At 33.7% G+C, this 14402-nt stretch overlaps 1 protein-coding gene across 1 annotated transcript; it reads left to right on the top strand.

The window, feature by feature from the left end:
• The first annotated feature begins 6912 nt into the window (after positions 1 to 6912).
• LOC143628726 (fatty acyl-CoA reductase 3-like) lies at positions 6913 to 12790 on the top strand. Its single transcript, XM_077098229.1, has 10 exons — positions 6913 to 7018; positions 7990 to 8093; positions 9956 to 10158; positions 10740 to 10840; positions 10922 to 11117; positions 11238 to 11399; positions 11756 to 11837; positions 11932 to 12198; positions 12415 to 12542; positions 12635 to 12790. Exons 1-10 carry the CDS (start codon positions 6940 to 6942, stop codon positions 12786 to 12788), a joined length of 1476 nt encoding a protein of 491 aa, XP_076954344.1. The 5' UTR covers positions 6913 to 6939; the 3' UTR covers positions 12789 to 12790.
• Positions 12791 to 14402: the final 1612 nt, after the last annotated feature.

Here is a 14402-nt window from a genome sequence, read left to right as displayed (position 1 = left end):
CACACATACATAGACAAAAAAATTATATTAAAAAAACCACAATCTAAAAAAACCCCAAAGCTACACATGCGAAAAGCATAAACCCCCAAAAGAGAACCTAATTCTAAGGTTCCACATAACAAATGACAACAGTTTCAAAACAAATCGTATACAAGAACAACCATCAGAACTGTGTTTGTCACCTGGAAAATAATGTACGAGAGACAGCCACCAGATGGTAGGAAAATGAAGGAAACACAATTTATAAAGTTAAATTACACCAGCTGACGGACAAGTGTCTGAAGAGAAAAACAAATTCAGATTGAGGTGGGTCCACGTAAATAGTAAAACAAAAAAGGGAAAGTTGTTGCTGCACCTCGAACCTGGGCGGATAAAGGCATGACAGAATATGCTAAAAAAGACAACCATGACACCAAAAGAACATCTGTTGTTGAAGAACGAAAATGCTAGCACATATACTACACACACAAATACTATAATGCGACGCCAAAACTCATAAATATACTTATTAGATAATTTGATCGAACCACCTTATTTAATAAGTTCAAAAGTGGGAAAAGGCTTTCTGGTATGCAACACAAATTACTAGGAAAACTAACTATATATATTACAAACGATAAACTATGAAGTGCATACACACTAACACGTACACACACTTACACCTATACATACACACACATACACACTAGCACCTAGACACATGCATATGTACATACACATTGGTACATACACATACAACTTCATATACACTCCTGTACATACACATGTACATAAATACAAATACGCACATACACATACAAATGCATATACATACACAAACTTACATGTATACATACATACATATATACACACTAACACACACATCATCATCTTTTTTATTAATTATTAATAACTATACTATATTAATAGTTACACCATTTAGCATAATTATCAAAATGCTACCCTGTTTTTTTTCATTCGCTTTGCCCAAAATATCTCCTATGTATTAGATCCAGCTCCTATTACATACATACATACATACATACATACATATGCATACATAAATAATAAAGTTATTATTATATTAATCGTATAGTTATTACAATAATAATAAAAAAAACATATGTTTATTAGTTTTAAGTTTCCAACGTATTTCCAACAAAAAAAATATCATACTCTTCTTTTTTCCTACGCATTCATGACAAAAAAACTTACATAACAAAAGTTAAGATTTTTCAATAAGAATTTTCATAAAAAAAAATAATAACCTCCATAGTTAAAAATTAGCATCAATAAGAATTGCGTTAAAATATTTCCTACACATTTACAACGAAATCTGTTATTTATTTAATTGTTTTTTTTTGTTATACACTTCTCACAAAAGTGTTAAGTATAAACGTGCAATAATCTTTTTGTTAGAATTGTGTTGGAATTTTTGCTATGCATTTCCCACACAATTACTTTTATTCACTATCTTGTCACAATTCTGTCGTAAATTTATGGTTCTCTTTTCTTGTAAGAATTTCGTTGAAAATATGTAGGAAATAGCACTCGTAAGAAATGCGTTGGAAATTTTTGTAAGAAGCATTACTCTTTCCTAGTAGTGTCGCCGGCGCCATCAACACTCTTCGTCACCATCATTGTCGCCGATGACGAACTCGTCGAAAAAACGTAGAACTCGTCACATGCTTGTTTAGTTGTTTTATAAGAATTGAAATTGAAGTCAATTGATCGGTTAATCTTTGAAATTGATTCAATTAATCATCAATTTGAATCTTCAATCAATCAATTTTGAGTTTTGAATGATTTTGACCTTGAATGTATAAGGATTAAGCATGAACTTTTAAGATTTTGGCTTGATCGTTTAAAGTTTTTTTGCCTGAATGTTTTAGATCTTGGCTTGAGCGTTTAAAGGTTTAACCTTGAACGTTTTAGGTTGAGAATTTTGGCTTGAACGTTTTAGCGTTTTTACCTTGAACGTATATCGTGTATGCAATGTACGTTAAGCGATTATTGTACATTAGCTCACCTCTATATATATATATATTGGTTGAAAGATGGATTGAGATGAAATGTGGACATTTTTATGGTTGAAAGATGGTTAGGAATGAAATACTGATGTGATGATGACATGAGGCAGAGAGAGCATGAAAAATGACTAGGAAAAGGATGTACACTACTACACTCCCACCACCCTTAATCTTGTAGGTTACTATTTTCTGAAAATACTATTTTCTGTATTTTATTATAGGAATTTTTGTTGCTGCAAGATCGTTAAGCAAACTTAGATAATTTAGAGACTGTTTGGTGAAAGCTCTTCTAGAGTTATCTTTCATATTCATTTGTTCAGCAAATGTAAAAGTTTTGTGATGTCGAAATACGTGCATATCTATAACTTAACTTTTTATTGTTTCCAGTCATATATATAGTTATATATAGATTTGAAACATTATTTTGTATAATTTTGACCCCAACTTTACATATAAACTATACAAAATGATTAGTATTTTCTTTACATAGGCAATAAATAAATACAGTACAAATCTAATAAGTAATAGAAGTATAAGACACATGGCTGCAGTGATTTCGGTGTAGGGGGCACTATACAGTAGTTAAGGAAGCTGGTAGGTCAACAAAAAACATCCAGAATCAACAACTTCTAAATGCATATTTTATTGTGAGTTTAATAGAACTTTAATGATCTTGAATATGTATGTTACATAATACATAATACGTGTCCTAGTAATTCGAGACAAACTCATGAACACATTTAGCTAAACGAGCCGATCTCTTGTTAACCTGACTAGTTGATGACTGACTTGTTCATTGTTATAAGTTTTACGGGCTACATTACGTCAAAATTTACACAATGGTTAAATATTGGTTTTGTCTAATCATAAAACCTAAAAGAAGAAAAATATAGTATATCTGGTTGTAAAAGCGTAATTATCTTGTAAGTAAACATTTGCGATTTTAGTCCCTGCGGTTTTCATCCATATGTTTTGCCCAAATTTGCGATTTTAGTCAAATAGTTTCAAATTTATGATTTCCGTCCCTGTGGTTTCATTTCACTTACAATTAACCTCAATCACACTAATCCCGTTAAGTCTGGCCGTTCATGCGAGGGGCAGTTTTGTCCTTTTTCTCTCCAAATAAACCACGGCTCTAATTCGCAAGCCCCCTAACGTGAGAAGCTGGGGTGTATTTGGGAAAAAAAGGACAAAAATGGCCCTCACGTAAGGGGCACAATGATGGGATTAACGGCCAGACTTAACGGGGTTAATGGGATCGGGTTTAATTGCAAGTTAAATAATACCACAGGGATGAAAATTGCAAATTTGAAACTATTTGACTAAAACAGCAGATTTAGACAAAACACAAAGACGAAAAACGCAGTTTACTCTTGTGAAAATTTATAATTGTACGAGTAATAATATGTTTTAAAAAAAATCAACATGTGATTGTGTGCATATTAACCCGGGAATATGCATGCAAGTTATATCATGTTTAAGTTTGAAAGTCTAACACGATTTTTGAACTGATAACGCTTAAATTATGCGTATGTATTATGTCATTTCCTTACAATTCTAAGTACAAATCCTGAAAAGACCAAATATTTTGGTACTTTATCAAATAAAAGTTCCTTTGCATGTTCGAAAAACGAGTTGGTGAAAAATGTGCCAAAGGCCAGAGATATGAACATGACTCGAAGCGGAACCAAATCACTAGCCAAATCAAGAAGTGGTCGTTCACGAGCCGAGCCGAACCAAGCGAAGGCTTGCTCGTTGCTTGGTTCGTTTACAACCAAAACGAACGGCTGATATTCGAACCGAGCAGAAAACGAAACGGGCCAAAATCGAATCGAGCATTTTTCGATTGAACATCGAGCGTTTTCGAGCATTACTTATTTCTTTTTCACTTTAAAATTTTCAATAAGAAACAAGGTTGAAAGCTGTAAATAAATAATATATTTTGTAAACAAATTAGTAATTTGTAGACAAAAGTATACTAGGTTGTAACTTTTTAGGAGAAAGAGGTTTGAGGTGAGATATAATGAACATATAAACAAACTTTTTAGTATTCTGAAAACTTGAATTAAACTAATAAAACTGTAAAATTGACGGAATAGGAAAATTTTAAAAGGGTTTAAAAGAGTAAATTGCGGTTTTCGTCCATGTGATTTGTCCAAATCTGCGGTTTTAGTCTAATAGTTTCAAATTTGTGATTTTCGTCCCTATGGTTTCATTTCACTTGCAATTAAACCCAAATTCACTAATCCCGTTAAGCTAGTCTGGTCGTTAAATTCATCAGTGTATCCTTCACGTGAGGGGCAGTTTTTGACTTTTTCTCCCCAAATAAAACGCATTCTTAATTCGCAAGCCCCCTCACGTGAGGGTCTGTGGTGTATTTTGGGGGAAAAAATGACAAAACTGCCCTCATGTGAAGGGCACGCTAATGGATTTAACGACCAAATTTAACGGGATTAGTGAACTCGGGTTTAATTGCAAGTGAAATGAAACCGCAGGGACGAAAATCGCAAATTGAAACTATTGGACTAAATCGCAGATTTGGACAACCACATGGACGAAAACCGCAGTTCACTCGGTTTAAAATATTGTATAAGTGTGTCTATATATTTGTATATTTGTTCATATATAATTATATATAAAATAAATTAAAAAAATATTCGAGCCGAACCAAACCGAGCAGACCTTTGCTCGTTGCTTGGCTCGTTTACAAACCGAACTAAGCAGAACGGCTCGTTTACGGATATTGCGTTGGTCGAAATTAAGACTATCTTCTTCTCTCTTCTTGTTTTTTTTTTTTTTTTTTTTTTCATTCAAAAAATCTTAAAGGTAGATAGAAAGAGTTGAGAGTTTAGAATTAAGGTAGTTAAAGTTTACAACAACCTGATTTACGAACCCATGTTCGGGTCTGAATTCTAAACTACTATTCACCAATAAATTGGATGTGACGTAGTAAATGGACGGTCCGAATCATTAATTTGGATCTTTATTTTCATTACCTACGTCGCGTACAATTAGCATATATTAAATAATTTAAATGTATATATTTATGTTCCTTGACTCCTTGTTGATAACAGTTTTGAGTTTTGTTTGCTATTTAAATTTTTTTTTTCATCAACACATGCCTTTTATTATTTGTACTATTTAAAACCAATATACATACATCTATATATATGATTGTTTATTGGATTATATCGAAACAGAAGGCAAGCGGACAACAAGCTGCGCCGCTACTCCTTTTTGAATCGCAAAACCTAATCTAAATGAAACTGAAATAAAAGGTTAAAATATATATATAAGTTAAAAGATATATTTAAGGGGAATGTATTAACACCCTTCTCAAACTACTTTTAATCCACTTCAATTTTTTTTTAACAACTATGGTTTATTTGGGCAATGTAGTGGTCCACGCGCATGGCGTCGGACCCATGCCCACGCCACGTCAAAGGTGAAGCAGCACGCCAACCCTTTAACCGTGGTTAGAAGTTAGAACCACGTCTCCACCTCCACGCCCTATCCATGCCTACCGGTGTGGTGTAGGCGTGTAGCTCCCTTAAACACCCCTCCAAACCCTAAAAATGTTACCACGTTGTTGCTGAGTGGGCTTCCTTCGCGTTGAAATTTACCAAGTAGAGATGCCCTTATACACAATATAGAATTAATTAAACACCTTTCGATTTTCAAGGTGTAAAGGAAGAGCAAGGCGACTCTATTGTATTAGATAACGAAAAGAAGGCCCTACGCTAGGCAAAGTTAGGGATCTCAATGGTTTTGTGAGTAGAGTTATTCACTTATGTTTGTAAACTCTCATTTATATGTTTGACATTTACGCAATAAGTGCACGTATAGTTGGATCCCAGTTAATAATGTGGTATAGGTTAAAGCTTTGTATCATGGTTACTACAAACTCGATCGTAGTCAATACATAAAATTGAGCAGAGTTGATTGGGTCGTTTGACATACATAAAGCTGAGCATAGATGCTAGTGTGTATCGGTTATACACTCGGGTAAAACAATTTTGTTAAATGTGGTCTACTAATACAAATATGATCAAATTGGATTTATTCTTATCAAATATATAAACTTTTTTGTTTCTATTAGCCTTACTCACCGGGGCGTATTATTTTCAGAATATTTTAAGGTAATCAGTAATAGGTGTTAATAAGGATAGACCATTGAAGAGATTGATGGTTCATTAGACGAGTAGAAGAATCTGTATGCTGTTATGTTCAAATCCTTGTAATAAAGTTTTGAAAGGAAATTATTTTATAGTATCAAGCGTGTTTAATTCTCTTTTTGTTATAAAACAATATTTGTTAAACGATCTGATTATTTTATTAAGTACATGTTTTCCGTTGCGTAAATAATCAAGCGACATACTAACTATTGGTCACATGTCTAACTCCTCTAACCCGAGTGTGGCATTTAGGTTTTAAAAGAACGAATATTAATAAACACAAACATGCCCATTTTCTTAATGAACACACATGAACAAAAATATTGTTTGATTATATGTTCGTGTCCGATTAAAGTTAAATGAACTATCACTAGCATGCAGTCCTTTTTACTTGCAAAGACAGAGTCTTTATATGGATTGAAATAAAATTTCAAATATGAATGCTCTAAGAAGTAAACCAAAACAGTAAAATTGGCCAACCATTTGATCAATTTTTTACAATTTCATGTGGGATCTTGGAAGTATTGAGAAAGATAGACAACAGATATTTTCTGTTCTTTTACCAAACAAATCTGACCAGCATTAATTAGGTGTACAACATATTTACTCACCAATTGTCAACTGTTTCTTTCTGCCTCTAATAATCTAGTTTCCATCTTTATATAACACTTGCATCCTATCTTCCATTCTTCACCAATTTATAATCTCCCTTCATCTCTCTCAAACTGTCTGTGTTCTTTCCATACTTAAAACAAATGGAGCTTGGTAGCGTTCTAGAGTTTCTTAGTCATAAGACCATTTTGGTCACAGGCGCCACCGGTTTCCTTGCTAAAAGTATAGCCTTTTTTCTCTCTATATATACATATACGTATGTTTATATGTGCATGTGTATGCAATATGTAGTAGAATGATATCCTTGATAAGATATTAGGGTGGTGGGAGTGGTTTGATCACCACCCCGATATTTTGCTTCGGCCCCTAGAGAGGCGGGGTGGTGTTCACTCTTTTTTTGAACTACGAAATTTTATAAAGCATTGATCAACCAGAAACCAGACAGCCAAAAAAAAAGCTACATGAAAAACATGGGATTTTTCATCCACTCTATCCCACCTCAAATATCATCTCCATTTGTTTATCCAAGATTTTTGGGCGGTATACCCAGAAGGGTGGGGCGGTGTCCCTCTGGTACTGAGTAGCACCACCCCCCCTCCCTAAGCCCACTCCGTCTACCGTTAGTTACTAGCTAGAGTGGTATTACTTAGATATTGTTGTCAAATACAGTTTCGTACGTATTAATTATGTACATGTTATCTTTTAAGTTTTAACAAGTATGTTGTTGGTGTTTATTGCCATTTTCCAAAGGAAAAATCTAGTGAAAGGCCATTTTAACAGAATTTTATCAATTGCTAGCCATTTGGCTATAACTTTTTGCGATTCAAAAAGGGGTAGCGGCGCAGCTTGTTGCCCGCTTGCCTTCTGTTTCGATGTAATCCAATAAACAATCATATATTATAGAAGCAATAAAGACCATATTCGATATCCAAAAAATATAACGTTTTCTTCGCTAGTATTTTTATTGAAAATAATACAATTGTTACATTTAGTTGGCTTAATTTGTTATCGTGTTATTTTCATTGAAAAAGATCCAAAGGAAAAAATATATACATATTCACTTGGAAGAACCAACAAACATAATTTGCTCCTAAAAGCCTCATATATTTTCTTCTCTTTAAATTTGTAATATATTTTCAAGAGCATGCATGTGTATATAGTTCATTAAGGTTGGTTAATTTGTGTGTATGTAGTATTTGTAGAGAAGATACTTAGGGTTCAACCTAAGGTGAACAAGTTATATCTTCTTGTGAGGGCTACTGACGCCAAATCCGCTTTGCAACGTTTCAATACAGAGGTATGTGTATCGTTCTCAAGTATACATTTGTTTCAAGTCTCGTGTACGTGTTATATTACATTGTTCTTGTTACCAATCATACACTTACGTGTTCGTTAGTGTGTAAGAATTCCACACCACATTATATAGCAACGAAATACGTCAAATTATTTCACACAAAAAATGTTTATATATTATTATAAATATCTTGAAATTTAATACACTGAAGTTAAGCATAACTATTTTTGGTGTGTGTTTTCTATTTTCGAATATCTAAGAGGGTGTATCAATTTTCATGTATTTACTATTGAGAACACATTTTCTAACTTGGATTAGGGTGACGAAAGTGGTCATCCGACCCCTAACCATAGCTAATGCTTTCTCTTCTTCACATAAACAAAAAGTCAATTGGAAAACAATTAGATATAAAAAACAATACGAAATTTTTTTTGAAAAATATGTCACCAAACAATATTGGCTTTTAGAAAAAAAAACATTATGGACTTTTAGAAAACAATTCGATATAAAAAACCCCTAAAAGCACGTCTTCTTCATAGACTTCATCTGCAGCCACCACCAGTCACCGCTGCTCCGCCACCATCAATCACCACAACCACCACCATCTAACACCATTAAATTGGAGGTTTGAAGGTTTGTTTGTTGTTCAAAGAAAAATTAAAAATAAAAAATAGGATGACAAGCGACGTAGCCAAACCGTCCCCTGGTGAATTTCATCGGTACCGGGGTTGGGGTAGTAATTCTTGTCGGGGCCGAGGCATCAGACACCTTCCCGAGACCACTCGGTCCAAAACTAATAATTATTTCCCGAGCCTTCTGGCTCAATGGTACGGGGTGATGGATAAGACTTGGGATTCTAGATGTCACATGTTCGAAACCTGACTCAAGGGGGTTTTCTCACAGTGGTGTGAATTTCCTCCTTGATGATGTTCTTGAGTGGATCAGGCCTGGAACGTCAAAATCAGTATGAACGGTTAACATACTGTTTCAGAAAGGTTCACTCATATATTGACGGTGGATCCAAACGTCATTCAAAAAAAAAAGTATTGTACTATCACAATGATGAAACCATGCATATGTTCCAATCAACTTTATTGGCATATACCCTTTGAGTTTGCACAAAATCCAAGACGTGTTACAATAATTTTTGTTCATTTCAGGAAAATGATGGTACAGTGGTAGTTCAATATAAATGTAGACATATTAATTAACTTGTTCAACAAAATATTAAATGCATTTCAAAATATAGATCTACACCATATTAAACAATTTTTAATGTTTATATTTTACAATAAGTAGCGTAATTAGTTGATAGTTTAAGAGAACAAATTAGATATATGCATAGTATAATTAATTAATCATCAACTTATCTTTCAGTCACTTAAAAAATGCTTAAATTTTTTCTCCTCGTCTTTACCTAATTTTTGATTATTTAAAAGAGCTTTACACTTTTTCTCTCTTATGTTTACTTAAATACCTATTTTTGAACAACCATAAATATTTTTATTCTAAAAATTACACCATGAAAATGTTAATAATGCTATAGTATTTTTTTTTATTTTAATTTAAAAGAAAAAAAAAAAGATAACATGTTACATGATTACACGTGTTTGTTTTATCCGTAGTATTACATGTGCATCTCTCTGGTATATATGCTGGGGCTCCAAACTTCAGCTTATTTATTGATTTTAGCCAAATCAAGCACGAACATGCACAAACAAACATACACTTTCTAATAATGCATATACACCCAAACACATGCATTAATATACGTTGGAGTTTACTTAACAAATAGTAAAAGTAATTAAAATGATATATTGTCGTTAATGGTTCACATCATCTAAATTTTCGCTTGACATTTATAGGCAGTGGCAAAGGACCTGTTCAAGGTCTTGAAAGAGAAATATGGTACAAATCTGCAGTCTTTCTTGTCGGAAAAGGTTGTTCTGGTTGCCGGAGACATCACCTACGAAAATTTGGGAGTAAAAGACTCTAATTTGATTGAAGAAATGTGGCAAAATGTTGATGTTGTTGTTAATGTAGCTGCAACCACCAACTTTGATGAAAGGTACAACTACTTTTTAAATAGTTATGTTAAATATATATATATATATATATATATATATATATATTTGTGTGTATACTAAATGAGTTATATTTTAGATATGAGAGCTACTCGAACTCGGATCAATTAAAAGCTCGAAACGAGCAGACCTTTTTTGAGCTCGAGCCACAAATAAAGTTTGCTTGGTTATCAACCCCAATATTAAGCTTTGTATGCATGGGAAACTCGTTTAAGCTTGTCGACCCTTAATGAGCCTTGTGGGTTAATGTTTTAACTCTTTTAGACTTCTATGATATAATTTTACATTACCTAGTTGAACTTGAGTCGAGCTTAGCCTCATTTAAAGTTTTTCTCAAATATATGAAAATAGTTAAAAACGTATATAAATTAATTAACAAAACGAGACGAGCCAAGCTTGAAAAAAACAACGTAAATAAACAAGCCGGGATTGAGCTATAGAAAAGGAGCTCGTAAAGAGCCGAGCTCGAGCCTAGTCAAGCTCAGTTTGTTTACACCCCTAAAACGTCTTATAACCGATATAATTTATATGAATGTGATTATCTAACATCGTCGTTTTCTTGTAGATATGATATTGCCTTAGCTCTAAATACATTTGGAGCTAAAAATGTGTTAAACTTTGCTGCCAAATGCGTTAATATAAAGTTGCTTCTCCACGTATCCACTGGTTAGTTATATTGTGACATCAAATTGTGGATGTTACTATATGAATTTTGCATATGTTGAAGTTAAAGTTATGTTCTTTCAGCTTATGTCTCGGGTGAGAAACCCGGGATCATGCTAGAAACTCCATACCATTTGGGAGAGGCCCTTAACCATGCGCCCAGGCTAGACATCAACACGGAGAAGAAGATCATCGAAGAGAAATTAAAAGAACTTAGCTCTGATGAAACAAGTACTGATAAATCGATTACATTGGCTATGAAAGATTTAGGTATTCAAAGGTAAAAAATGGTTTTACTTTCACCTTCAGCAATTAATCTCGTCAATCTAGAAATTTGTTTTTTATTTATTTTATATTTGATAACAAAATTTGGTTAATATTTTTCCAACATTTGTTATAGGGCAAATAAGTTTGGATGGCCGAATACATATGTTTTTACAAAGGCGTTAGGGGAAATGATACTCGGCCACTTGAAAGGAAATATGCCGCTAGTTATTCTTAGACCAACAATCATCACTAGCACCTATAAAGAACCCTTCCCCGGCTGGATCGAAGGCATAAGGTAATTGCGACACCTTAGGCAAATATCTCATCGTTTACTTTTGTTATGTTCACATAAGAGAAATTGCAACATAAAGAATGCCCGGTATCATATATCATCAACATTCAACGTGCTTTGGGTGCATTGACCGTGGATAAAAGAACCATGGTTAAGCTTGCTTAAGTGGAAGCAATCCATGATGGATCGCTATTCAAAAAGTTTCTACTCTATCAAAGTAAAAACAAATTTGTTAGCTCCTTGTAGGCAGACCATACAATATTTATGCATATAAGATGTTACAATAGTTCCTCATGCCAAAAGAATCATATATACAAGCAACCAATTAATCAAATCATCTTCAAACTTCAAAACTACAGGACAATTGATAGCCTGGCGGTCGGTTATGGCAAGGGCCGGTTAGCGTGCTTTCTTGGTGACCCCGAATCCATAATTGATGTGGTGAGTTTTTTAAGAAAGACGAATTCATGTTAACGTTTGTTTAATTTTGCCTTGTAATCGCTGACAACGTTGTAATCTCAAAAATAAATGACAGATCCCTGCAGACATGGTGGTGAATGCTATGATTACGGCAATGGCTGCTCATGCAAATCAACCAAGTGAAACAATCTATCATGTTGGATCTTCGGTGTCGAACCCGCTGAAGTACAAATCAATTCAAGAAAGTGGATATAACTACTTTTCAAGGCATCCATGGATTAACAAAGATGGCAAGCGAATTATTGTTAGCAAGATTAAGGTGTTGAACTCCATGGAGAGCTTTCAAAGATACTTTTCTCTTCGTTACTTGCTTCCGTTACAGGTTAACCCTAATTTTAATCAAACTTTTGGAAGTTCGTATACTTTTTGGCAGTTCGTTGCCATTTCATCTAACTATAAAAAAACATCGTTAAAACGTGCAGAAGTTCACTTATAGTGGTAGCGAACTTCCTAAAAGTACACGAACTTTCAAAAAGTGCATAAAAGTACTTAAAATGCTTTCAATGGATGTTTACATAAATTTATTGTTTACTTTTAGGGTTTGCACGTTGTGAATTCAGCAACGTGTCATGCTTTCAATGGAACTTATTCAGATCTTAAAAGAAAGATAAGTTTTGTGCTACGGGTGGTGGAGTTATACAAACCCTATTTGTTCTCTAAAAGCGTGTAAGATTTTAGTTCATCGCCCTTATTAATTATGGATAATTAATGCTTGATATCCAATTGTGATTTTAGCTTGTTTTTTTTTCTTTTAACAGCTACGATGATACGAATACCCAAAAATTGTGTCAGCTAGTTAGACAAAACGATGCTGAAGCCAATATGTTTTACTTTAATCCGAAGACAATCAAATGGGATGTTTATTTCGAGCACATACACCTGCCTGGTGTTGTCAAGTATGTGTTTAAATGATTTTATAGCTCATAGTGAGTTATTAATCTCATACATACTCTCGTAACTTTTATGAATCGTAAATTATAATTTCTTTAATTGTAATTGATTGGTTGATTAATTTCATATGTACCCTCGTCACTTTTGTCTATCGTAAATTGTATTTTACTTTAATTATATAGCTATTTATCGATTGGTCTATTTGAACACAAAGTTAAGAGATGGTGAAAAAGATGTACTTTGTGTGCTTTCTCTCAAAGTGTATAACATATATGTTAAGGAATTAGGTTAATGAGCCATGTATTATGGAAATATGAATAACAAAAGACTTAAAAGCCTCGGTTAGGTCTTCCTAGATTTCATAAAAATATTACATTGCTATTAAGCCGCTTAATTACGACCAAAATTTTCTGATTAGACCTATTCGGCTATTCTTATTCGGGTGTCATCATTCAAACTTCCCCTCCGTAAATCTCAAGCGGTGTCATCATTCAAACTTCAAAGGACCCCTCGATAAATCTCAAGCTATACTGTAACATACTATGAAAAAAAGTTGTAGCATTTACCTATTAAAAACTACAAAAGTTTTAATAATAAATAGATCTTGGTATTCATTAATGCTCCCAGATATTGCGATCTTTCACATTGGAATGTTATAACAACAAGAAGTATACTAAGTATAATCACATCCATACTGGAGTGATTATTAAGGTCTTGGCAGGATGTCATGAGCGTCAGCGTTACCTATGTCCTAATGGATAGAGAGGTTGCTCTAATTGAGACCATGTCATCATGGAGTGATGTGACAATCCTCGATTTCGGGTAAAATTGTATTTATTTTGTATTTGTTTTTATGTTGTAAACCGACCCGATTTATATCCCGAACATTTCAAATATATAAAATATTGGATTTTATGTTACTAAAACATTCCCGCTTGTCTAATTTGAAAAACCCCTTTTACGGATTCGAAAACGGACTTAAAACGCTCAAGATACATCAAAAATGAACTTCCGGACGCGAACCGACGTGCTGACCAGCAGCAGACCAGCAGCCCATTTTTTTTGTTTTTATTTTTTTGTTGTTTTGTGACTTGTCTTGACCCCTCTTGCATTCAAACCTTGATATCACACCCCATGCTTGACCCTTTCAACCCACTCTATATATACACCCCTATCCCCTTCATTAATCATTCCTCATTCATCTCTTTCTCTTCCAATTCTCAAGCATACAAAGGTGTTCTTTCTATTTTTTTTTGGCAGTTTGACTTTCCAAAGTCAAACTGACCATAGTCTTACATTATAATCAACTTGTTAACACTTATTTATACTTGAAGATTGTTACACAACATATATATATAATAGCACCCTTTGTACCTTCGGTGGGCATTTCTCCGGTCTCGGTCGGTTAAGTGTCCGGCCCATAAGACAAAGCTACATGGAGGACTCGTAGTAGTCCTTGATTATATATATTTTCCTCATCTAACTATCAAACTAGTTATACTTGTTTAACTTCTGCTCATCTTAGTTTTATTTTACATTTTGAGTTCCATGGTTATGGGTTTGTAGAGACTAGCCTCGGTTATTCCGTAAATAGTTCCAAACCGGAAGCCGAACTCTTGTTTACTAGTTTGTTTT

This window comes from Bidens hawaiensis, unplaced genomic scaffold (genome assembly GCF_021521415.1).
Source record: "Bidens hawaiensis isolate Kalapana, Puna unplaced genomic scaffold, B.hawaiensis_p1.1 tig00005061_1, whole genome shotgun sequence".
Taxonomy (NCBI): Eukaryota; Viridiplantae; Streptophyta; class Magnoliopsida; order Asterales; family Asteraceae; genus Bidens; species Bidens hawaiensis.
This window is presented reverse-complemented; position numbering and strand designations above follow the sequence as displayed.